We start from the raw sequence: 26825 nt of genomic DNA, 5'->3' as shown, positions 1-26825 counted from the left end.
AGGATGTCGTCCTGAAAAATCACCGTCCCTGGAATCGACTTGAGGAGGCTTTCCATATTTTGTTGGAAGATCACGGCGGCCGAGCGAATCCCGAATGGACATCTGTTGTACTCAAACAACCCCTTGTGTGTCGTGATGGTGGTCAGCTTCTTCAACTCACTCGCCAGCTCCTGGGTCATGTAAGCTGAGGTCAGGTCCAATTTTGAAAAACGTTTGCCACCGGATAGCGTCGCAAAGAGGTCCTCCGCTCTCGGTAGCGGGTACTGGTCTTGGAGTGACACCCGATTGATGGTGGCCTTGTAATCACCACATATCCTGACTGACCCATCCGCCTTGAGCACCGGCACGATCGGGCACGCCCAGTCACTGAATTCGACTGGCGAGATGATGCCTTCCCTCAGCAGGCGGTTCAATTCGCCTTCTATCTTTTCCCGCATCACGTACGGCACCGCTCTGGCCTTGTGGTGTACTGGCCTGGCGTCCGGGTTTATGTGAATCACTACCTTGGCCCCCATGAAAGTGCCGATGCCGGGTTGAAATAATGAGTCAAATTTGTCCAGATCTGTGAGCATGATACTCGTTCCACAAAGGAAATTGCATTGACATTGCCCCTTTTCCAGTTCATGACAGCCAGCCAACTCCTCCCCAGTAGTGCTGGACCATCCCCTGGGACAATCCAGAGTGGCAACCTGTTCTCCGAATCTTTGTGGGTCACGACTACCGTGGCGCTGCCTAGCACCGGAATGATCTGCTTTGTGTAAGTCCGTAGCTGTGCGTCAATCGGCGATAATTTTGGCCTCCTGGCCTTGGACGCCCACAACTTTTCGAACTGTTTGATACCCATCAGGGACTGGCTGGCCTCCGTGTCTAGCTCCATTGATACTGGGATGCCATTGAGGAGCACTTTCATCATTATCGATGGCGTCCTGGTGTATGAACTGTATACGTGCTCCACATGAACTCGCTGAACTTCAGCTTCCAGCGATTTCCCCCAGCGTTCATTTCTGCAATTTCTGCAGGTATTTTGCTCATCTCTGCAAACTCTGGCTGAGCGTGTGCCTCCACACGTCCAACATAAGCTGTTGTTGGAAACAAAAGGTCCCTTGCCAGTCGATCGTCCCTGACTGCCCCTGTGACTGTCCTTGAATGCGCCATTAACAGGTGTTGATGGCCCCATTAATTGCCGCATTGTCCCTTGCAATGGCGTGAATCGCCGTTTAACTTGCCATTGTCTCTGTCGAACTCCCCCTCTGGGTTCGACTACATGTTGGGGCATGCCCGATTGCCCATGTCTGCCTGGAGAACTGTGTGCTGCTTTAAAAATGTTGAATCTCTGTCACAACCATTCCTTAACATAGTACCTCTCGTCTGTTCTGCTAGTGGCCATGCTCGCATGGTTTAAATCCCAGTTTCTCGTCGCCATTGATATGTCCTTACTATACAGTAGAAATGCACACGAGGCCCATGCTTGAGAGAAGGTCAGTCTGTGACTTTTCCTTTATTCCTTCGCACTTAAGTGATCTAGGTGGGTGGAGCTTCCCCTTTTATACCTGAAGGTCCAGGTTAGGAGTGTCTCCCACCTAGTGGTCATTGTTCTCACAGTGTACAACTTAGGTCAGATTATACATGGGTTACAATGCTGGTTGAATACATGACAGAAACAGTAACTATAATCAAAACTCTTCATGATTTTGAACATCTGTATCAAATCTCCTCTTAACCTTCTTCTGCTCTAAGGAGAACCACCCCAGATGTGCCAGTATCTCCACATTCTGAAGTCCCTCATCCCTGCTATCATTCTAGAAGACCTCTCCTGCACCGTCTCTAGGCCTTGACATCCTTCCGAAAGCATGGTGCCAGAATTCAACACAATACACCAGCTGAGGCCTAACCAGTGTTTATAAAGGTTTAACATAACTTCCTTGCTTTTAATAAAATCAAGGATCCCATGCTTTTTAACAGCCTTCTCAACTTGTCCTGCCATCTTCAAAGATTTACATACATATAACCCTGTTCCTGCAGCCCATTTTAAAAAATTACTCTATCGTTCATATTGCCTATTCTCAATCTTCCTTCCAAAATGTATTACTGCACACTTCTGGGCTGAAAATAATGGCCAGTGAGTGGCCAAACTCCCAGTATGTGCTCCCAGAGGGTGACAGTCCATGCCAGGATTGCCATTTCATAAAATTACCTCTATAGACTCAATTAAGACTTGTTAATTTCATACTAATAATTTTTTTACTGCATCACACCATTGCAGAGAAGAGTACTCATAACAAATTTTAAAATGTGATTATACAAAAAAGTACAGTTTTCTTCATTATGTAAAATATCTTACATACTGCTGTGCATTTATAAAGCCTGGATTACATATTTCGAATACTGTTCTGCATCCATGGAACCAAGGCAAAGTAAAGCCGTGCCATCATAACTGATTAAACCTACTTTACATCTGATTGTCGGGCGTAGCCAATCGAACATTCTACACTACATTGCAAAAATTGTACGATTGGTGCATAAGCATACCAATCACTTACTGGTAGGTAAAACAGGTGCACACTTGTCCCTGTCCAAACAGCAAGAAACCTAGCCTGGAAATAAACACATTTTCTTCATAGCTATAATGAAAACACAGTATTAGAGCAACTGCTCCAGGCCCAAATGCAATGTTTCAAGATGAGATCCATGTTTTTTATATCAAATGAACTCAGATGCCTGTTTTTCATATATTTTAAACTGAGAAAAGTTATTTAATATTAGAGTGGAAAAATGATGTTCAGAACTATTTTGCTTTTTGTTAAATTACAAAAGTCATATCCCACTGTACTTGTATTAACAGAATGCCATTTTCTTATATCTTATGCCCATTACAAAAATGATCAAATTATTCAAGACTTTGTTATTTTTTTTTATAAAAAGGAATTTATGAATACCTCTGCATCTCTTTTCTGCAGTTCTGCATGAGGTGTGCATCATAGCAAAACGGACTGGATCTCCACTTCCAGGCTTCTATCAACGTTGGTTTATAACTGGCTCTAAAGGGTCAGTTAGAGCATAGGAGATTGTTCCTCACATTCGCACTCCCTCCCTAGGGGTGAAGTGTCTATTCTCTGCTCTGTTTCTTCGTAATTCGGAACTTACCACATGGAAACTTGTTAAGAGCCCATGGCCTAAAAATTTATTTGCCCCCACCCCCTGAAAACAGTCGCAGGGGATCGAGAGGCGCTAGCAATCTGCGCCCGTTCGGAGGACTCCAGGAAGCACTGGACTAGCCACGTAGATACTGTGGTTACAAGAGCAGGTCAGAGGCTGGGTATTCTGAGGCGAATGTCTCACCTTCTGACTCCCCAAAGCTTTTCTACCATCTACAAGGCACAAGTTAGTAGTGTGATGGATTACTCTCCATTTGCTTGGATGAGTGCAGCTCCAACAACATTCAAGAAGATGGACACCATCCAGGACAAAACAGCTCGCTTAATTTGGTACCCCTTCCACCACCTTAAACAAATATTCACTCCCTTCACCACCGGCCACACCGTGGCTACAGTGTGTACCATCTACAAGATGCACTGCACCAAGGCTTCCTCGACATCACCTCCCAAACCCGTGGCTTCTACCACCTAGACGGACAAGGGAAGCAGGCGCATGGGAGCACCACCACCTCCAAGTTCCCCTCCAAGTCACCATCCTATCTTGGAAATATATCGCCATTCCTTTGTCATCATTGGATCAAAATTTTAGTGTAGCCTCAGGCTACAAAATTCTATTTTTATTCAATCATCCTCTGGAGGATACCGAAGAAATGTGATCTTTCACATGGGTACAATTGTGGGGCTTTTTTACCAACCACATTCGCATCTCTTTTTAAAGAGAAACTGGCTTTGTGAAAGTTTGGAAAATCTTTTCTCCTATTTATAAACAAGTACACAACAAGTGACATACATCATGCTGACAGCATTTCTCCATGACATCATCATGATGAAAATGACACAACGGCGGAGGCCCAATAGCACAGTGGGGATAAAAGGAGCGTCAGAGGCCGAGAGCTCAGTGAGAGCGGGAGAGCTGCGCTAACTGAAAACAGCTACTTGAAGTTAAATCAGTGTCTCGCAATGGGAGGAATTCAAGGAGGAGATAGTGAGGGTTCAGAGTAAATATGTTCCCACAAAGGAAACGGGTGGGATTCGCAAATCTAGAGCCCCCTGGATGTCAATGAGCATAAAGGTAGGATAAGGAAAAAAAGGGAAGCTTTTGTCAGATACCAAGAGCTAAATACTGCAGAAAGCCAAGAGGAGTATAGAAAGTGCAAGGGTGAAATTAAAAAGGAAATTAGGAAAGCAAAGAGAGGACATGAAAAAATATTGGCAATAAAATCAAGGAAATCCCAAAGATGTTTTATAAATACATAAAAAGAAAGAGAATAACTAAGGAAAGAATAGGGCCTACTAGAGTCCAAAAAGGAAACCTATGTGTGGAGGTGGAAGATGTGGGTATGGTTCTTCATGAATACTCTGCGTTTGTCTTCGCAAAAGAGAGGGACGATGCAGACATTGTAGTTGAGGAGGAAGAGTGTGAAATATTAGATATATTAAGGGGTTTACATCTGTGGAAAGTAGATAAATCACCAGGCCCAGATGAAATGTATCCCAGGCTGTTAAGAGAAGCAAGGGAAGAAATAGTGGAGGCTCTGACCATCAGTTTCCATTCCTCTCTGGCTACAGGTGTGGTGCCAGAGGACTGGAGGACTGCTAACGTTTAAAAAGTGAGAAAGGGATAAACCGATTAATTACAGGGCAGTCAACCTAACCTCAGTGGTGGGTAAATTACTGGAAAAAATTCTGAGGAACAGTATTAGTCGTCATTTAGAAAGGCATGGATTAATCAAGGACAGTTGGCATGGATTTGTTAAGGGAAGATCATGTCTGACTAACTTGATTTTTTGTGGTGGTAACAAGGAGGGTCCATGAAGGTAGTGTGTTTGATGTATTCTACATGGATTTTAGCAAGGCATTTGGCAAGGTCTCACATGTCAGACTGGTCAGAAAAGTAAAAGCCCATGGGATCCAAGAGAAAATGGCAAGTTGGATTAAAAATTGGCTCAGTGGCAGGAAGCAAAGGGTGATGGTCGACAGGTGTTTTTGTGACTGGAAGGCTGTTTCCAGTGTTGTTCTGCAGGGCTCGGTACTAGGTCCCTTGCTTTTTATATGGTATACATCAATGATTTAGACTTCAACGTAGGCGACATTAAAACGTTTGCAGATACAAAAATTGGCTTTGTAGTTGGCAGTGAGGAAGAAAGCTGTAGACTGCAGGAAGATATCAATGGATTGTTCAGGAGGGCAGAAAAGGGCAAATGCAGAGAAGTGTGAGCTAATGTATTTCAGGAATGCTAAAAAGGCAAGGGAATACACAATAAATGGTCGGATACTGAAAAGTGTAAAGGTACAGGGGGACTTTGGAGTGTATGTGTCCACAGATCCCTGAAGGTAGAAGGACAGGTTAATAAGGGGGTTAAGAAGGCATACCGGATGCTTTCCTTTAGGTACCCGAGGCATAGAATACAAAAGCAGGGAGAACATGCTAGAACTGTATAAAACACTAGCTAGGCCACAGCCAGAATACTGCGTACAGTTCTGGGCACCACATTACGGGAAAGATGTAATTGCACTTGAGTATGGAGGAAATTTGAGGATGTTGTATCTAAGAGGAAAGAGTGGATAGGCTGGGGTTATTTTCTTTGGAACAGAGGAGGCTGAGGGGAGATTTAATTGAGTTGTATAATATTATAAGAAGCCTAGATAAAGTGGAAAGGAAGGACCTATTTTCCTTAGCAGAGATGTCAATAACCAGGGAGCATAGACTTAAAGTAATTAGTAGAAGGATTAGAGGAGAGTTGAGGAGAACCTTTTTCATTCAGGGGGTGATGGGGGTCTGGAACTCACTGCCTGAAAGGGTGGTAGAGGCAGAAACCCTCATCACATTTAAAAAGTAGTTGGATTATGCACTTGCTGTGGCTACAAGGCTACGGACCTAGAGGTGGACAGTGGGATTAGGCTGGATCGCTCTTTTTCAGCCGGCACAGACACTATGGGCCAAATGGCTTCTTTCTGTGCCGTAAATTTTTCGGATTCTATGAACTTTTCTGGTTGTTCTCACTCCTCAAATATAAAGAGGTTTGTGTGTATATTTTTGTGAAGACAGAGGCTCTTTAAAATGGTCATAATCCAGCAGTGTCTATATTCTTCTCTATGTGGTAAAGCTGTAAGGTATTTGGAAAGAGTTCAAAGGAACTGAAACCACTGTCTATCATTACTTGGGAAAAAGATACTTAAAAAACACAAATGCGAATTTTAATACAGAATGTGATGAAAGAAAGACAACATACGATGGACACGGATACTGCTTCTTCTTTGATTTCTTTGAAAACTTATCACTGGACGAGCCTTGTTCAATCGAAAAGCAGAAGATGACAAGGAGAAGAGATGCCTTGATCAGCTCCATTCTGAAGTTGCTTGGTCCAGCACAATGCTAATCTGGAACAGGAAAAATGTCAGCAAATGTTAAACGTTTCCAGGAACTCCATTTTGCAAATGAAAAAATAGAGAAACACTAAACAGATTTAAACATGTGTGTATGTGTGTCAGATTGATGGCCCAACTCTAGAGCCCATATTGATCACCAGACGGCAAAATTATATTGCTGCCACCCGTCCCCTTTCTAACCACTCTTGGATCTGATTTGCAATACAAGACCGTATTCACTATTAAAACCCGTCTGTCTCGTTTGTATTGTTACGTCTCATAGATACTAAAAACCCGTCCAGCTTTTTGAAGATCTTTGTTCTGACATTTCTGTTCGAATTTCGAAAGATTTTAAAAGAAATATAAACGCGACGGGTTTCTTAAAAATCATGAAGTAATCCGAACGATGCATGCCTCACACATTGGATTTTTTTCTCTTTGTTATGGAGTACGTACACATGAATAATATTACATAGCAGGTCTTCAAAACAAGCCCATTACAGCTGTACTGCGGCTGCAGCTCGTTGCATCCTTTTCACACAGATTCGTGAACAAAACAGCGCCAGGACACCGAGCCGCATCCGGCCAGAGGGCGGGAGGGAGAGAGAGAGTGAGTGAGTGAGTGAGGACCGCGACCAGCCCAACACCAAACAACACCAAGGGCCATGGCTGCCTGCACGGCTCCCCTCACACTGTCCGGGGTGCTTTTAAACATCATTTCTGATGGTTCCTACTCACCGTCAATGTCGGTGCGAAATTTAACCCTGCAGAGATGTGTGGAAAGCCCCAGCGTGTGCCTTGTGCGTGAGATCCATCCCCGATTCAGCGCTGGGCTTTGGCAGCACGGGCACCTCGGACAGGACTGGACAGCCGCAGCCTCACCGCCCGCCAATCCTCCCCCTGCACCCACAACCCGCCGCACTACTCACACATTCGGCTGCTCTTATTATTTTGTGAAAATGTATTTTGTGGGTGATACTGTTTCTCAAGATGGAGGAGCGCTGTGTGCACTTGCTACATGCGCAGTAGACCCGTTTCTTGGAAATAAATCAGGGGGGAAAAAAACCAAAAGCTACTAATGGAATCCAGATTCTTCACCGGCCATTCCTTTCCTCTGCCTTATACATCATCAAAGGGTTTTGTAAAATATGTTAAAATATATAAAACCTTAAACAGCGCTGTACTGTTTGATGTGCTTGCAGCATTGCCCTTGGTCCCTTTCCCACTCCACTAATCTCGTTCCCCTTGCACCAATCCTTGACGTGAAAAATAAACCCAGCATTGAGATGACTACATTATAACATTTTGATATCCATGAACTGCACTCGAGTAAATAGTTGTTTCTTGAACATCGAGCTGAGCTTCTCAGGATTCCACTTGCACCCGTAACACTGAGACTTTGCTCAGAAGTAAACTGCTGGTAAAATCCTTGGAGGATTGTTGCACACTTCACGACTTTTGTACACAAGTTCTCATGACCCACAGTCTTATACTTGATGTAAAGTAGCAATTTTATCTCCCATTACATTTTGCTTCATCACTCTTTTTGGTAGGATATTTGGGCGGTGAAATTGGACATCCATCAGGATGCAAAACAGTTTCTAATGCATCGGCCGCCTGTCATAATCTCCGCACAATATTCAGCTCCATTGAATTCAGTAGAGCTGATTATCAGACATGTTGTATAATACTTGGGAAATGCGATTTGGCCTGCTGTACATCATTGACCATGTCCACTTTTGAAGTGGGGCTTTCGAGCTCTTCTATAATTAAAGGGTTAAGGATGGGTCTCGGGACTAAAAAAAGCTAAATAGGCTTTTGTAGTAGTCAGCTTTCTAAGTTGCTTAATGGGCAGAAGAGATAACGCTAAAAATAACATGTCAGAATGATTAACTGTTGCAAGCTGTTTAACATGAGACAATTACAAATATCATCGTCATCATCATCATAGACAGTCCCTCAGAATCGAGGAAGACTTGCTTCCACTCTTAAACTATGTCCTTAGGTGGCTGAACAGTCCAATACGACAGCCACAGTTACTGTCATAGGTGGGATAGATAGTCGTTGAGGGTAAGGGAGGGTGGGACTGATATGCCACGTGCTCTTTCCGCTGCCTGTGCTTGATTTCTGCATGCTCTCGGCGATGAGACTCAAGGTGCTCAGCGCCCTCCCGGATGCACTTCCTCCACTTTGGCCAGGGATTCCCAAGTGCCGGTGGGGTTGTTGCACTTTATCAGGGAGGCTTTGAGGATATCCTTGTAACGTTTCCTCTGCCCACCTTTGACTCGTTTACTGTGAAGGAGTTCCGAGTAGAGCGCTTGCTTTGGGAGTCTCGTGTCTGGTATGCAGACAATGTGGCCTGCCCAGCGGAGCTGATCAAGTGTGGTCAGTGCTTCAATGCTGGGGATGTTGGCCTGGTTGAGGACGCTAATGTTGGTGCATCTGTCCTCCTAGAGGATTTGTAGGATCTTGCAGAGACGCAATTACAAATAGCCAAACTGTTGAACCACAGGAAGCCAGAGCAAGGGGTGAGAAATAACACGTTGTAGAAACTCCATCTGGTATGAAACATAGGCGAATGATTGTGTGACGTGAAAGGAAATTAGCCAATCAGCAATTGTGCACGCTGGCTTTGGGCCAATTAAACAGCATGGGGGGACCGTGTACAAGGCTGACGTGCATCATTAAGTGTATAAAAGATTGCTTGGAACTTCATATCATTGGAGAAGCCTGGCTACAGACAAAGAGTAGGTGGTCTCCCCACCGGTGCAAATAAAGACTACTTGAATCTTCGAACCCAGACCTGGTGTTGAGTGTTTATTTTAAATACTCCACTACAACTTTCATCTGCTAGATATCCTAACTACCCTCAGCACGAAAAAAAAATCCCTTAACCTCTCCCTTCCTTTTGGTGATGACCTTAAATTTAGGCTTCACCAGCAATGGGAATAGTTCTTTTGGATTTATCGTATCAAAATTTCTCTCAATTATAAACACCTCTTTCACTTCTCTTAACTATCTTTGTTCAATGAAAGAAGCACAGTTTCTCTTGCCTGTCCTCATAACTAAAGCTCCTCATTTTGTTTTTATTCTTAGGACTTGGGCATTGCTGACATGGCCAACATTTATTGTCCACCCATAGTTGCCCTTGAGAACGTGATGGTGGGCCTTCTTGAACTGTTGCAGTCCATAAGATCCTCATAGGTAGGGAGTTCAAGGATTTTTACTCAATGATGATGAAAGGATATGTATCCAATTCAAGATGATGTGTGACTGGCATCAGTGATGGTGGGTGTTATGTTCATAATAAATTAATGTAACTGAGTACTGTAGACGTGAGTAAGTGTGACCTTAGTTCCTTTATTCTAACTCCAGAGTGCTGGTACAGCATGGGAGGCCTGCATATATACAGTGCTCCCAAGGGATGCTGGGATCCCTTAGGACTCCAACAGGTATGCTCTCTGGTGGCGGTATAATATTAGTTACATAGGGTTGCATACATAACATCACTCTTTCCCAAAGTCAATAGTACACTTATATACAGGGTGAGACGATCTGGGGCCTTTCGCTCCCTAGTCGATCGTCTCGGTACAAATGCAGGTGTAGGTGAGTTGGTTGGTTCTACGCTGGGCTGCTGTACAGCTGGCCTTGCTGGGCTGCTGGGGATGGTGAGTTCAGCTTCATGGTAAACGGTGATGTCGGTTGCCACTTGTATGTGTGGCGGAGGGTCGAAGTTGGTGGTGTCCTCCTCGGGTTACTCATGGCTTTCTGTGAATCGCAGTTTGCTTTTATGTATGTAAACCTGTAATTACCATAGTTTAACACCAGAGGGCTTATCCCCTGGATTTCCAAGGGATCCCACAATCCCTTGGAAGCACCTGTATATAAGGAGGCCTCACAGGCTGGAGAGGCACTCTGAGATCTGAGATCTGTAATAAAGGACTATGGTCACACTTATTTTGAGCTTGCAATATCTAGTCTGACTCCTTATCCAAGACATAACAACTGGCGACGAGTTACAGATGACGAACTGCAATGCAACAATGCAGAGAATTGTGGGCATCCTGGCAAAATTTTCGGAGGGAGATGATTGGGAAACTTCATGGAGTGACTTGACCAATACTTGGTGGCCAACAAGCTGGAAGGAGAAGGGAACGCTGCCAAACGAAGGGTGATCCTCCTCACCGTTTGCAGGGCACCAACATATGGCCTCATGAAAAACCTGCTTGCTCCGGCAAAACACACAGACAAGTCGTATGAAGAGTTGTGCACAATGATCAGGGAGCATCTAAACCCAAAGAAAAGCGTCTTGATGGCGAGATATCGGTTCTACACGTAAAGAGGTCTGAAGGCCAGGAAGTGGCGAGCTACGTCGTCTTGCAGGACATTGTGAATTTGAAGGACACTTGGAACATATGCTCAGGGATTTCTTTGTACTTGGCATTGGCCATGAAGTAATACTTCACAAACTTTTGACTGTAGAGACTCCAACCTTGAGTAAAGCCATAGAGATAGCCCAAGCGTTTATCTCCACCAGTGACAATACCAAACAAATTTCCCAGCACACGAGTGCTGCTGCAAGTACTGTGAACAAAGTAATGTTGTTTTCGAATCGGAATGTACATGGCAGGACTTACACGTCTGTAGCTGCACGTCCACAGATGACTCAGAGTCTGTCATCAAGGGTGATGAATGCTAGGCAATTAACAACTTGTTGGTGCTGCGGGGGTGATCATCGATTCCATTCATGCCGCTTCAAAGGATACATTTGCAAGGGCTGTGGAACAATGGGACACCTCCAACATATGTGCAGGCGAGCTACAAACCCTGCTAATCCTGCAAACCACTATGTTGCAGAGGAGGACAGATCCATGGTGGATCATGATGAACCAGAGCCTAAGACCGAGGAGGCAGTTGTTTATGGGGTGCACACATTTACCACAAAGTGTCCCCCGATAATGCTGAAGGTTGAATTAAATGGACTTCCGGTGTCCATGGAGCTGGACATGGGTGCAAGCCAGTCCATAATGAGCAAAAAGACTTTCGATAAGTTGTGGTGCAACAAGGCTTCAAGGACAGTCCTAACTCCCATTCGTACCAAATTTAGAATGTACACAAAGGAACTGATTCCCGTAATTGGCAGTGCTACTGTAAAGGCCTCCTGTGATGGAGCGGTGCACGATTTACCACTCTGGGTGGTACCGGACGATGGCTCCATGCTGTTTGGCAGGAGCTGGCTGGGAAAGATACACTGGAACTGGGACGGCGTCCGAGCGCTTTCGTCCGTCGACGACATCTCATGTGCCCAGGTCCTAAGCAAGTTCCCCTCGCTGTTCGAAACAGGCATCGGGAAGTTCCAAGGAGCAAAAGTAAAGATCCATTTGATTCCGGGGGCACGACCCATATAGGCGAGAGCGGTACCTTACATGATGAGAGAGAGGGTCGAGATCGAGCTGGACAGGTTGCAACGAGAGGGCATCATTTCACCAATCGAATTCAATGAGTGAGCCAGTCCGATTGTTCCAGTCCTCAAGGAAGACGGCACCGTCAGAATCTGTACTGATTACAAAGTAAATATCAATTGTTTCTTACTGCAGGATCCATACTCGCTACCAATGGCAGACAGCCTGTTTGCGATGCTGGCGGAAAGGAAAACGTTCACGAAGCTGGATTTTGACCTCGGCCTACATGATGCAGGAGCTGGAGGAATCTTCGAAAGGCCTCACTGCAACAACACGCACAAAGGTCTTTTAGTTTACAACAGATGCCCTTTTGGGTTTCGATCGGTCGCGGCGATATTCCAGAGGAACATGGAAAACTTGCTGAAGTTGGTCCTGCGCACCGTGGTCTTCCAGGACGACATCTTGGTTACAGGTCGGGACACTGTCGAGCACCTGCAGAACCTGGAGGAGGTTCTTAGTCGGCTTAATCATGTGGGGCTCAGGTTAAAACACTCAAAGTGCGTTTTCCTGGCACCTGAAGTGGAGTTCCTGGGGAGAAGAATCGCGGCGGATGGCATCAGGCCCACTGATTCGAAGACAGAGACAATCAAAAACGCACCAAGACCACAGAACGTGACGGAGCTGCGGTCGTTTCTAGGACTCCTGAATTATTTTCGTAATTTCTTACTGGGTCTTAGCAGATTGTTAGAACCCCTGCACTCTTACTGCATAAAGGAGATGAATGGGTATGGAGTAAAAGCTAAGAAAATGCTTTTGAGAAAGCTAGGAAGCTGTTATGTTCAAACAAATTGCTCGTTGTACGATCCATGTAAATGTTTGGTACTAGCATGTGATACGTCGTCGTACGTAGTCAGGTGTGTATTGCAACCGGTTGCTTATGCATCCAGAAGTCTGTCTAAGGCCGAGAGGGCTTACAGTCTGATCGAAAAAGAAGCATTAGCGTGTGTTTAGGGGTAAAGAAAATGCATCAATATCTGTTCGGGCTCAAATTTGAATTGGAAACCGACCATAAGCTGCTTATATCCCTCTTTTCTGAAAATAAGGGGATAAATACGAATGCATCGGCCCGCATCCAGAGATGGGCGATCACGTTGTCCGCATACAACTACGCCATCCGCCACAGGCCAGGCACAGAAAACTGTGCCAATGCTCTCAGTAGGCAACCATTGCCCACCACCGGGGTGGAGATGGCACAGCCCGCAGATTTAGTTATGGTAATGGAAGCATTCGAGAGTGAGCAATCACCTGTTACCGCCCGACAAATTAGAACCTGAACAAGCCAGGACCCCTTACAGTCCTTAGTAGAAAACTGTGTGCTCCACGGGAGTTGGTCTCGTGTCCCGTTTGAGATGAGGGAAGAAATAAAGCCGTACCAGCGGCGCAAAGATGAAATGTTATGCAGGCAGACTGCCTCCTATGGGGTAATCAGGTAGTTGTGCCAAAAAAGGGCAGGGACACTTTCATTAGTGATCTCCACAGTACCCACCCAGGTATTGTAATGTTGAAAATGATAGCCAGATCCCACATATGGTGGCCCGGTATTGATGCAGACTTAGAGTCCTGTGTGCACAAATGTAATACATGTTCCCAGTTAAGCAATGCACCCAGGGAGGCACCACTAAGTTTATAGTCTTGGCCCTCCTAACTGTGGTTTAGGGTTCATGTCGTCTATGCAGGCCCATTCTTGGGAAAAATGTTTTTAGTGGTTGTAGTTGTGTACTCCAAGTGGATTGAATGTGTGATAATGTTGGCAAGCACATCCGCTGCCATCATTGAAAGCCTACGGGCCATGTTTGCCACGCATGGCCTGCCTGATGTCCTTGTAAGTGACAATGGACCGTGCTTTACCAGTGCCGAATTCAAGGAATTCATGACAATGGGGTCAAATATGTCACGTCTGCCCCGTTTAAGCCAGCGTCCAGTGGCCAAGCAGATGAGTAGTTCAAACAATCAAGCAGAGCTTGAAAAGGGTAACTGAAGGCTCACTGCAGACTTGCTTATCCCGCGTCTTGTTTAGTTACCGCACAAGACGCCACTCGCTCACCGGGGTCCCTCCCGTTGAACTGCTCATGAAAAGGGTACTTATGACAAGGCTCTCGTTAGTCCACCCTGATCTACACGAACAGGTAGAGAGCAGGTGGCTTCAACAGAATACATATCATGATCACGCAAATGTGTCACGCGAAATTGAAGTAAATGATCTTGTATTTTTGTTGAACTATGGACAAGGTCCCAAGTGGATTGCTGGCACTGTTTTGGCCAAAGAGGGGAGTAGGGTGTTTGTGATCAAACTCATAAATGGACTCACCTGCAGAAAACACTTGGACCAAAACAAACTCAGATTTATGGACTATCCAGCACAACCCACAATAGACTCTACCTTTTTCGACCCTCCAACGCACACAAAAGTGGCAACCGACCCCGCGGTTGACCATGAAGCAGAACCCATCACCCGCAGCAGCCCAGCAAGACTCAGCACCCCCAGCAGTCCAGCAAGGCCAGCTCCGCAGCAGCCCAGCGAGGGCCCAACAAACGACTCACCAACACCAGCATTTGCACTGAGACGATCAACCAGGGAAAGGAAGGCCCCAGATCGACTCACATTGTAAATAGTTACACTATTGACTTTGGGGGGGGGGCGGGGAGTGTTGTTATGTATGTAAACCTGTAATTAACATGTCTAACCACCAGAGGGCTTATCCCCTGGAGTCCCAAGGGATCCCTCAATCCCTTGGGACCACCTGTCTATAAGGAGGCCTTACAGGCTGGAGAGGCAATCTGAGCTCTTTAATAAAGGACTACGGTCACGCTTACTTTGAGCTTGCAGTATCTAGTCTGACTCCTTATCCAAGACATAACAGGTTTGGTCCAAATGCTTTCTGCAAGTTAGTCCATTTGCGATTTTGACCTGAAACACCCTACTCCCTTCTTTGGCTATGACAGTGCCAGCCAGCCATTTGGGACCATGTCCATAGTTGAGTACAAATACAGGGTCATTGACTTCAATATCACGTGACTTATTTGCGCGATCATGGTATATGCTTTGTTGATGCCGCCTGTCCTCGACGTGATCATGGAGATCAGGATGGACAAGAGAGAGCCTTGTTTGGAGCGTCCTTTTCATGAGCAGCTCGGCAGGGGGAACCCCGGTGAGCAAGTGGGGTCTGGTGTGGTAGCTGAGCAGGACACGGGACAGGTGGGTCTGCAGGGAGCCTTCTGACAAGCATTTCAAGCTTTGCTTGGCAGTTTGGACTGCCCGTTCTGTCTGGCCGTTGGATGCGGGCTTGTACGGGGCAGATGTGACGTGCTTGATCCCATTGCGGGTCATGAATACCTTGAATTCAGCACTGGTGAAGCACGGCCCATTGTCGCTGACAAGGACGTTAGGCAGGCCATGCGTGGCAAACGTGGCTCGTAGGCTTTCGATGGTGCCTGTGAACATGTTCATGCTTACAGACATTATTACACACTCAATCCATTTTAAATAAGCATCCACAACAACCAAAAACATTTTGCCTAGAAACGGGCCAGCAAAGTCAACGTGGATCCTAGACCACAGTTTGGAGGGCCATGACCACAAACTTAGCGGTGCCTCCCTTGGTGCATTGCTCAGTTGAGAGCAAGTGTTGCATTGGCGCACGCAAGACTCCAAATCTGAGATGATGCTGAGCCACTACACATGGGATCTGGCTATAGCTTTCATCATTACTATGCCTGGGTGGGTACTGTGTAGGTCGCGTATGAATGTTTCCCTGCCTTTCTTAGGCAAAACCACGTGATTACCCCACAAAAGACAGTCCACCTGTATGGACATTTCATCTTTGCACCGCTGGAACTGCTTGATCTCTTCATGCATCTCTGCTGGGACGCTGGACCAGCTCCCATGGAGGACACAGTTTTTTACAAAGGACAGTAGGGGATCCTGGCTGGTCCAGGTCCTGATCTGGCAGGCCATAATGGGTGACTTTTCGTTTTCAAATGCATCCATCACCAAGAGCAAGTCTGCAGACTGTGCCATTTCCACCCCGGTGATGGGCAATGGTAGCCAACTGAGAGCATCAGCGCAGTTCTCTGTGCCTGGTCTGTGGTGGATTACATAGCTATATGCAGACAGCGTGAGCGTCCATCTTTGGATGCGACCAGAGGCATTGGTACTAATCCCTTTGTTCTCTGAGAATAGCGGTATGAGCGGCTTATGGTCAGTTTCTAACTCAAACTTAAGACCAAACAGATACTGGTGCATTTATTTTACCCCGTAAGCACATGCCACAGCTTCTTTTTCAATCATGCTATAGGCCCTTTCGGCCTTGGACAAACTCCTGGACGCATCGACGACTGGTTGCAATGTTCCCGATTTGTTTGCTTGATGTAACACACACCCGACCCCTATGAAGACGCATCGCAAGCTAGCACTAAGCGTTTACATGGGTTATTCAGGACAAACAGTTTGTTGGAACATAACAGATTTCTGGCTTTCTCAAAAGCAGCCTCTTGTGATTTCATCCATACCCAGTCACCTCCCTTGCATAGCAACACATGTAAAGGTTCTAGCATGGTGCTAGAACCGGGTAGGAAATTACCAAAATAATTGTGGAGTCCCAGGAGCGACCGCAGCTCCGTCACATTCTGTGGTCTCGGCGCGTTCTTGATGGCCTCCAGCTTTGCGTTGGTGGATCCGATGCCATCTGCCGCGATTCTTCTCCCTAAGAATTCGACCTCTTGTGCCAGGAAAACACACTTTGACCGTTTCAACCTGAGTCCCACACGATCTAGCCGACTTATAACCTCTTCCAGGTTCTTCAAGTGTTCGATGGTGTCCCGACCTGTGATCAATATGTCGTCCTGGAAAAACACGGTGCACAGAACTGACTTTAGCAGGCTCTCCATGTTCCTTTGAAAAATAGCCACGGCCGATCGAATCCCAAACGGGCATCTATTGTAGATGAACAGACCTTTATGCATGTTGATGCAATTGAGGCCTTTGAAGATTCCGCCAGCTCCTGCGTCATTTTGGCTGAGGTCAGGTCCAACTTGGTCAACGTCTTTCCTCCTGCCAGGGTCGCAAATAGGTCATCTGCCTTGGGTAGCGGGTACTGGTCATGCAGCGAAAAACGGTTAATCATTACTTTATGGTCCCTACAAATTCTGACCGTGCCCTCGCCCTTGAGGACCAGAACAATCGGACGGGCCCACTCTTTGAACTCCACCGGCGCAATGATGCTTTTTTGCTGCAGCCTGTCCAGCTCGCTCTCCGCTTTCTCTCGCATCATATATGGCACCGCCCGTACCATGTGGTGGATGGGTCATGTACCGGGAACCAAGTGGATCTGCACCATCGCCCCCGAGAAACTTCTGATGCTTGGCTCAAACAACGATGGAAACTTGCTCAGCCCCTGGGCACATGAGGCATCGTCGATGGACGAGAGCACTCGGATGTCATCCCAGTTCCAGTGGATTTTCCCCAGCCAGCTTCTGCCGAACTGTGTGGGGCCATCTCCTGGTACAATCCATAGTGGGACATTGTACACTGCTCCATCATAGGAGACTTTTACTGCTGCGCTGCCAATTACAGGGATCAGCTCTTTAGTGTAAATTATCAGCTTGGTGTGACTGGGGCTCAGCTTGGGCCTGTGTGCCTTATTGCACCACAGCCTGTCTAAGGCCTTTTTGCTCATGATAGACTGACTTGCACCCGTGTCCAGTTCCATGGATGCTGGAATTCCGTCCAGTTCGACTTTTAACATGATCAGTGGACATTTCATGGTGAAGCTGTGTACCCTGTACACTTCTGCCTCCTCGGTTCGAGTCTCTAGTTCAGTTTGATCTGCCATGGATCGATCTTCCTCTGCAATGTGGTGGTTTGCAGGGTTTGCAGCTTGTCTGCACATTCGCTGGAGGTGTCCCATTGTTCCATAGCCTTTGCACACATAGTGTTTGAAGCAGCATTGATGGGCTCGATGATCACTTCCACAGCACCAACAAGGTGTTAACTGCCTCGCAGTAACATTTCATGGCCGACTCTGGGTCATCTGAGGTCGTGCAGCTGCAGGCATGTACGTTCTGCCATATGCATTCCTGCCTGAAAACAACGTTACTTTGTGTACAGTACTTGCCGAAACCTCTTTTATGCTGCGAAATTTGTTTGGTGTTATCACTGGTGGACATAAATGCCTGAGCTATCATTATGGCTTTGTTCAGGTTCGGTGTTTAAGCAGTCAATAGTTTGCGAAAGATATCCTCATGGCCAATGCCAAGCACAAAAAAGTCTCTTAGCATTTGCTCCAGGAATCCATCGAATTCGCAATGTCCTGCAAGGCGCCTTACTTTGGCGACATAGCTCGCCACTTCCTGGCCTTCGGACCGTTGATCTATGTAAAATCGATACCATGCCATCAGAACACATTCCTTCAGATTTAGGTGCTCCCGGACCAGCGAACAAAGTTATCATATGATTTGGTTGTTGGTTTCACCGAAGCAAGAAGATTCTTCATGAGGCCATAGGTTGTTGCCCCACAGACGGTGAGGAGGATCGCCCTTCGTTTGGCAGCGTTCTCGTCCCCTTCCAGCTCATTGGCCATGAAGTATTAGTCGAGTCGCTCCGCGAAGGCCTCCCAATCGTCCCCTTCTGAGAATTTCTCCAGGATGCCAACAGTTCTCTGCATTTTCGTGTGATGGTTCTGTAAAGTCCTGTCCCCTCAGTACAGATTCACACGAGGCATGTAGTGAAGTCAAGGTCACTCTGGACCTGCACCTTTATTTTCCAGTTCTGGAATGCTGCACTTGCCTGAGACCTCTCTTATATACCTGTCCCGGTGGTAAGATATGCTGATGGTTACAGGTCATATCTTATTACAGTCATGTATTGCATGTTAGGATACAGTTATATGTAATAATATAAGATACATGACATCACCCTCCCCAAGGTCTTATTGTCTTTATAAGTTCAGTCTCTCAGGTGGTCTACGCTCTCGCGTAGAGCATCTGAGTTGTGGTTCAGTTGTTTGCCTTGGTGTCTGTTTTTCTTTGGGTGTGGTTGCTGGTATCTCGCCTGGGCTGTCTGTTTCGATTGGTGTGATTGTTATTGACTCGCCTGGGCTGTCTGTTGGGATTGCCCTTTCCTCAGGTTGTTCCCTCTGTCTGTCCACCAGGTGTGGTGCGAGTTCCACATTGTAGTCTGCCTCTGGTTCCGCAGTGCTGTTGGTAAATCTGCTTTTGACTTGGTCTACATGCCTCCGGCAGGTTTTGCCATTGTCCATTTGTATTCCAGTAGCCTGTTTCCTTCCTTGCCCATTACTGTCCCTGCAAGCCATTTGGGACCCCTGCCATAGTTTAGTACAAACACTTTATCCCCTATCTCATTCCATCTCCCCTTCGAATTTCTGTCATGGTACTCAGTCAGCTTATGGCGCTTTGCCTCAACGATTTTGTGCATGTCTGGGAGGATTAATGAGAGCCTCGTTTTTAAAGTCCTTTTCATCAATAGTTGCGCGGAGGGGATCCCAGTCAGTGAGTGCGGACGAGATCTGTATGACAACAGCAGTCGCGACAGGTGACCCTGCAGCGTGGGACCTTGGATTTTAAGCATGCCTTGTTGAATGATTTGCACTGCTCTCTCCGCCTGGCCGTTGGAGGCCGGCTTGAACGGTGCCATCTTGACGTGATTTATGCCGTGGTCAATTATAAAGTCTTGGAATTCTGCGCTGGTGAAGCACGGACCATTGTCACTGACCAATGTGTCAGGAATTCCGTGCTTTGCAAACATGGTTGCGAGGCTCTCCACAATGGTGGAGGTTGTGCTCGAGTTTAAAATGGTGCATTCGATCCACTTTGAAAATGCATCTACAACTATGAGGAACATTTTGCCCATGAATGGGCCCGCATAGTCTACGTGCACCCACGACCACGGTTTGGTAGGCCAGGGCCAGGGGCTCAGTGGAGCCTCCCTGGGGGCATTGCTGAGTTGGGCACAAATGGTGCACCTTCGGACGCAGAGCTCCAAGTCCGCGTCAATACCAGGCCACCAGTCGTGGGATCTGGCTATGGCCTTCATGAGAATGATCCCTAGGTGCTCGCGGTGGAGCTCCCGGACAAATGCCTCTCTGCCTCGCAGAGGCATGACTACTCGGCTGCCCCACATCAGGCAGTCTACTTGTAGTGATAGCTCATGCATGCGCCTGTGAAAGGGTTTTAATTCCTCGGGGCAGGCATCGCGAGCCTCTGCCCAGTCACCAGTTAGGACACATCTTTTTACTAAGGATAACGTGGGGTCGCTGGCCGTCCAGGCTCTGATTTGGCAAGCCGTCATGGGCGAACCTGTGGACTCAAAGGCATTGATTGCCATGACTATCTCACAGTTCTGTTCGTCAGACTCTTCCGTAGTTGCCAGGGGTAGCCTGCTGAGCGCGTTGGCACAGTTGTCTGTGCCTGGTCTGTGCCTTATGGTATAGTCGTAGGACGCCAGCATGAGTGCCCACCGTTGAATTCGCGCCGAGGCATTGGCATTTATTGCCTTGCTCTCGGATAGGAGGGACGTGAGGGGCTTGTGGTTGGTTTCTAACGCGAACTTGGCCCCGAAAAGGTATTGGTGCATATTTTTGACACCGTACACGCACGCGAGCGCCTCCTTCATACCATTCCGTACCCGCGCACCGCCCGCGAAAGTGACCTGGAGGCTATGGGTTGTAATTTGCCCGCACTATTGACATGTTGCAAAACGCACCTGACCCCATACGCTGACGCATCGCATGTGAGAGCTAGCTTTTTACCTGGGTCAAAGAAAGTCAAAACACTGTTGGAACACAGAAGGTTGCGTGCCTTATTGAAGGCGCGTTCCTGGGTGTCCCCCCAAAACCAATCGCACCCCTTCCTGAGTAGCACGTGGAGAGGCTCCAGCAGCGTGCTTAAGTTCTGCATAAAGTTCCCAAAGTAATTGAGTAGCCCGAGAAAGGCGCGCAGTTCTGAGACATTCCGGGGCCTGGGTGCCAGGCGAATTGCTTCTGTTTTGGACTCTGTTGGGTGGATTCCATCAGCAGCAATCCTTCTGCCCAAAAATTCAACCTCTGGTGCGAGAAACAGGCACTTGGATTTCTTGACTCGTAGGCCTACCCGATCCAACCGCTTTAGTACTTCCTTCAAATTACGGAGATGGGAGTCGGTGTCCCTGTCCGTGATAAGTATGTCGTCTTGAAATACAACTGTCCCCGGGATGGACTTGAGCAGACTCTCCATGTTGTGCTGGAATATGGCAGCTGCCGACCTGATGCCGAATGGGCATCGATTGTACATGAAAAGACCTCGATGTGTGTTGATGGTGGTGAGTAGCTTGGATTCCTCAGTCAATTCTTGCATCATATACGCAGATGTGAGGTCTAATTTTGAGAAAAGTTTACCTCCAGCCAATGTGGCAAATAAGTCCTCCGCTCTGGGCAGCGGGTACTGGTTTTGTCAGGAGACTCTGTTAATGGTAGATTTGTAGTCCCCACAGATTCGTACGGATCCATCAGGCTTCATGACTGGGATGATGGGACTTGCCCAGTCGCTAAATTCCACAGGTGATATAATGCCTTCCCGCAGAAGCCTGTCTAGTTTGTGTTCAATCTTTTCCCTCATCACATAGGGTACAGCTCTGGCCTTGTGATGGACCGGTCTAGCATCCTGTGTGATGTAGATTTTGACTTTGGCCCCTTTGAAAGTGCCCACACCTGGCTGAAAGAGATGTTCAAGTCGCTTTATAACTGTTGAGCAGGAAGGAAGTCCGTTCTTCTAACGACATGGCATGGACATCATCCCATTTCCAGTTTTGTTTTGCCAGCCAGCTTTTCCCCAGCAGTGTAGGGGGGTCTCCGGGGACAATCCACAGGGGAAGTCGGTTCACTGTCCCTTTGTGTGTGACAGAGAGCATGGCGCTGCCGAGGACTGGTACGATTTCTTTGGTATAGGTCCTTAGTTTGGTGTCGACCCTTGTGAGTTTTGGTCTGTCTCTTTTATGCGGCCATAGTTGTTCAAATTGTTGAGCGCCCATGGGAGATTGACTCGCTTCTGTATCCAGCTCCATGTTGACAGATATCCCGTTGAGTAGGACCCTCATCATTATAGGAGGCATCCTGTCGTAGGAGCAGCGGCCATTGATCGTGTTGACCCGCTGTACATCGGTGTCCCGGGTACTGTCCCCACCGTCTTCTGGTCCGCTTTCTGACCCATCCGATTCGTATACCAGCCGAGCTGCCGTTTGTTTGCACATGCGGGCCAAATGCCCTGTATATTCACAATTTCTGCAAACAACCTGCTGAAATCGACATCCCCTTGCCGAGTGCCCACCCCCACACCTCCAGCACAGGCTGCTTGCAAAGAATGAGCTGCGTCTGGCTGATCTCTCTTGAGCTTCTCTCAGTTTGTAGTTGATTGCTCGCATTGTGGGTTGATGAGGTGTGAACGGCCATTCCTGTGGCCCTTGATGGCTTCTGTTGCCACTGCTTGCTGACAAAAGCCTATTCTGCCGGTTTTGTCTGTGTGTGGGGGTAGCAGCTTGTCTAATGCTGTGAACTCCTTGTTCCATTATTTTGTTAGTTGTCATACCTGCATTGTAAATCAACCTCGTTTCTTCTTCCCCTACCAAGAATGTCTGTGCAACCAGTGCTGCTGCCTCTAAGGTCAGGTTCTTGGTCTCTATGAGCTTTCGGAATATGCCTGTGTGGCCTATTCCTTCAATGAAAAAGTCTCTCAGCATTTCTCTCCTCAGTTCATCGGAGAACTCACATAAACTAGCCAACCTCCGAAGTTCCGCCACGAAGTCGGGTATGCTCTGGCCCACACAGCGTCTGTAGTTGTAGAACCTGTGTCTGGCCATGTGTAGGCTGCTCGCTGGCTTCAGGTGGTCTCTTACCAGTGTGCTCAATTCTTCAAACGACTTGCTTGCTGGTTTCTCAGGTGCCAACAGATCCTTCATTGAAGCGTATGTTTTCGAGCCACAGCTGGTCAAGAGATGGGCTCTTCTCTTGTCTGCTGTATCGCCGCCTAATCAGTCTTTGGTTACAAAGCTTTGCTGGAGCCTTTCTATAAAGTCCTCCCAATTGTCTTCCGCATTGTACTTTTCATCTGATCCGTTGTTCGCCATTCTGTGGATTCTGTAATCCCGTAACCCGTCGCCACTGTAAAGTCCTGTCCCCTCAGTACAGATTCACACGAGGCATGTAGTGAAGTCAAGGTCACTCTGGATCTGCACCTTTATTTTCCAGTTCTGGAATGCTGCACTTGCCTGAGACCTTTCTTATAAACCTGTCTCTTGCAAGTGCACCCCTGGTGGTAAGGTATGCTGGTGGTTACAGGTCATATCTTATTACAGTCATGTATATCATGTTGGGATACAGTTACATATAATAATGTAAGATACATGATAGGTTCGTTATCTCGTCGCCAGTTGTTATGTTCATAATAAAGTAATGTAACTGAGTACTGTGGACATGAGTAAGTGTGACCTTAGTTCCTTTATTCTAACTCCAGAGTGCTGGTACAGCATGGAAGGCCTGCTTATATACTGTGATCCCTTGGGATTCCAACAGGTACGCCCTCTGGTGGCAGTATAATACTGGTTACATAGGGTTGCATACATAACAGTGGGGACCTCAGGAGGAGGCCAAGAGGGATCATCCACTCAGCACTTTTGGTTGAAATTGATTCAGTCGTGTCTATTGCACTCATGTGATGGCCACTGCCAACATTGGAGATAGAGATGTTCATGGAGCTTCATTGTCCCATTGGCTGCTTAATTGTCCACCACCATTCATGACTGGATGTGTCATGAATGCAGAGCTTTGAACTGATCCATTGGTTGTAACATAGAAACATAGAAAATAGGTGCAGGAGTAGGCCATTCGGCCCTTCGAGCCTGCACCGCCATTCAATTAGTTCATGGCTAAACATGCAACCTCAGTACCCCGTGGTATCACTTAGCTCCACCTGCATCATGTTGCTACATGTAAGTCGTCCTGTGTTGTAGATTCAGCAAATTTTTCACCTATTTTTCAGATACGCCTGGTGCTACTTCCAGGATGCTCTTCTAAACTCATTGAACCAGGGTTGGTCATCTGGCTTCAAGGTGATGGAGGAGTGAGGATATGATATGCTGGGACATGAGGTTACAGATTGTGGAGGAATGTAATTCTGCTCCTGTTAATGGCCCACAGTGTCACATGGATGCCCAGTTTTTAAGCTGCTTGATCTATTCTTAATCTATCCCACTTAGCAGCACAGTTGTAGTTCCACACGACATGATGGAGGTTATCCTTAGCGTGAGACAGGACTTGGCCTCCAGAAGGACTGTGCGATAGTCACTCTACTCGTACTATCATGCACAGATGTATCAGCGGCAGTTAGATTGGTGAGGACAAAATCAAAAACATTACTCCCTCAGGCTTGGCACCATGCTGAGCTCTTCCGTCACAAAAGCAAAATACTGCGGATGCAGGAAATCTGAAATAAAAACAGAAAATGCTGGAAATACTCAGCAGGTCAGGCAGCATCTGTGAAGAGAGAAACAGAGTTAATGTTTCAGGTCAATAACCTTTCATCAGAACTGGTAAAAGTTAGAGATGGAACAGGTTTTAAGCAACCGTAGGGCAGGGAAATTTTATTCACCTTGCTTCTAATTTCCACCCTTCCCTCACCTTCACATAGTCCATCTCCGGCTCTTCCCTTCCCTTCCTTGACTTCTCTGTCTCTATTTCTGGGGATAGGCTATCGACAAACATCCACTCTAAGCCCACTGACTCCCACAGCTACCTGGACTACAGTTCCTCGCACCCCGCTTCCTGTAAGGACTCTATCCCATTCTTCCAGTTTCTCCAACCCCATCACATCTGTTCTGATGATGCCAGCTTCTTTATTAGTGCTTCTGATATGTCTTCCTTTTTCGTCAATCAGGATTCCCCTCTGTCGTGGTTGAGGTGGCTCTTGACTGTGTCCGTTCTATTTCCCACACTTCTGCTCTCACCCCTTCCCCTTCCTCCCAGAACCACGATAGGGTTCCCATTGTCCTCAACTTTCACCCCACCAGCCTCCACATTCAACAGAGCCACCTCCAGCATGATCCCTCCACCAAACAAATCTTGTGCTCCCCTCCTCTTTCAGCATTTCCGAAGGCACTGCCCCCTCCATGACACACTGGTCCACTCCTCAATCACTCCAACATCCCCTCCCCTTCCCAAGGTAACTTCCCGTGCAAGCACAGGATCTCCTCCCTTCTCACTGTCCAGTACTCCAAACACTCCTTCCAGGTGAAGCAGCGAATTACGTGCAATTTAGTATCCTGTATTTGCTGCTCACAGTGCTGTCTCCTGTAAATTGGGGAGACGAAATACAGATTTCCGCTTTGCGGAACATCTCCGTTCGGTCCATAAGAGTGATGCTGAGCTTCGGGTCGCCTGTCACTTTAATTCTCTGCTCCACTCCCACTCTAACTTCTCCGTCCTCAGCCTCTTACACTGTTTCAATGAAGCTCAACATAAGCTCAAGGAACACCACCTCATCTTTCAATGAGGCACTTTACAGCTTTTTGGACTCAACATCGAGTTCAATTTCAGATCATGAACTCTGCTCGTATTTTTTCACATGGCAGCTTTTGATTCTGCCATTCCCATTCAAACCTCTTTTAGACTCGTCTTTTGTTTCTTAATTTGGCCCATTACTATCACCTTTTACCTTGCACCATCCGAAGAACTTCAGACCCATCAATCTAACATTGATATCTGGTAAAACAATAAAGTCAGTTATCAGGGGGAAACTTGAGGAGTAGCTGTATGAGAATAATCTAATAAATAATAGTGATTACACTTCAAAACTTCTTTTATTATCCCATTACTACCCTCTGTTGCCTTGCACCATTATCCCATTTGTCATTTAATCTCTCCTGCCTTCCACCCGATCACAGACCTTTCCTTTTGTTCTTTCCTCCTTTCCCCTTTCCCTGTCCCTGCATTTGCTTAAAGCCTGTAACATCTCTAACTTTTCCAGTTCTGACGACAGGTCATTGATCTGAAACGTTAACTCTGTTTCTCTCTCCACAGATGCTGCCTGACCTGCTGAGTATTTGTAACATTTTCTGTTTTATTTCATCTTCCATCACCTTTGCCTCCGTGCCCACTTCTTTGGTTAGGAGTCTTTCCCCCGCACAGCAGGCCCTTTCTCCTGTCTTCAGAATTCTCGTTCTACCTGGATTGCCCCTTCTGGCCACTTACCCTCTCTAGCTCTTTTGGGAACTGCCGGCGTGATATCGGCTGTCTCATTTTTTCTACTCCGCTCACTCACTCGAACCTACCTTCCTCTAAACTTGCAGCACTGCGTTCTTTCTGGTCCAACCCTAACATTGTCATTAAACCTGCTGACAAGGGTGGTGCTGTTGTTGTTTGGTGAACCGACCTCTACCCTGTTGTATATCTGTAAAGCATGTACTCGCATGTTCCGCCACCAGGGAGTGCATCCCCTGAAGTCCCAAGGGATCCCAGCATCCCTTGGGAGCACTGTATATAAGCCGGCCCCTAAGGCCTGTTCCTCACTCTGGAGTGTCTTAATAAAGACTGAGGTCACTGTTACTTTAACCTCCCTGTGCCTCATCTGTGTTTGGAACACAATAACTGGCAACGAGTATACGAATCCAACACAAAGATGCAGCAAACTGTGGGCATTCTGGAGAAGTTCTCAAAGGGTGAGGACTGGGAAGCCTATGTCGAACGACTTGACCAGTACTTTGTAGCCAACAAGCTGGACGGAGAAGGAAGCGCTGCAAAAAGGAGAGCGGTCCTCCTCACGGTCTGCGGGGCACCGACCTGCAGCCTCATGAAGAATC

General features: G+C 47.0%; 1 protein-coding gene across 2 annotated transcripts in view; it reads right to left on the bottom strand.

The window, feature by feature from the left end:
- glrbb (glycine receptor, beta b) overlaps positions 1–7577 on the bottom strand; it is a 246645-nt gene extending 239068 nt beyond the window's left edge. The window contains exons 1-2 of one of the 2 annotated variants that reach the window (XM_070865245.1): positions 7263–7577; positions 6389–6536 (exon numbers count right to left, since the gene is read on the bottom strand). In XM_070865245.1, the coding sequence (XP_070721346.1) occupies positions 6389–6504 (116 nt within the window). In that variant the 5' untranslated portion in view covers positions 6505–6536; positions 7263–7577. Of the gene's footprint in view, positions 1–6388; positions 6537–6980; positions 7109–7262 lie in introns of those variants that run through there. The other variant, XM_070865246.1, reaches the window with a different exon arrangement.
- Positions 7578–26825: the final 19248 nt, after the last annotated feature.

This window comes from Pristiophorus japonicus, chromosome 2 (assembly GCF_044704955.1).
Source record: "Pristiophorus japonicus isolate sPriJap1 chromosome 2, sPriJap1.hap1, whole genome shotgun sequence".
Taxonomy (NCBI): Eukaryota; Metazoa; Chordata; class Chondrichthyes; family Pristiophoridae; genus Pristiophorus; species Pristiophorus japonicus.
Note: the sequence above shows the minus strand (reverse complement) of the source record. Positions and strands in the feature narration are given on the sequence as shown.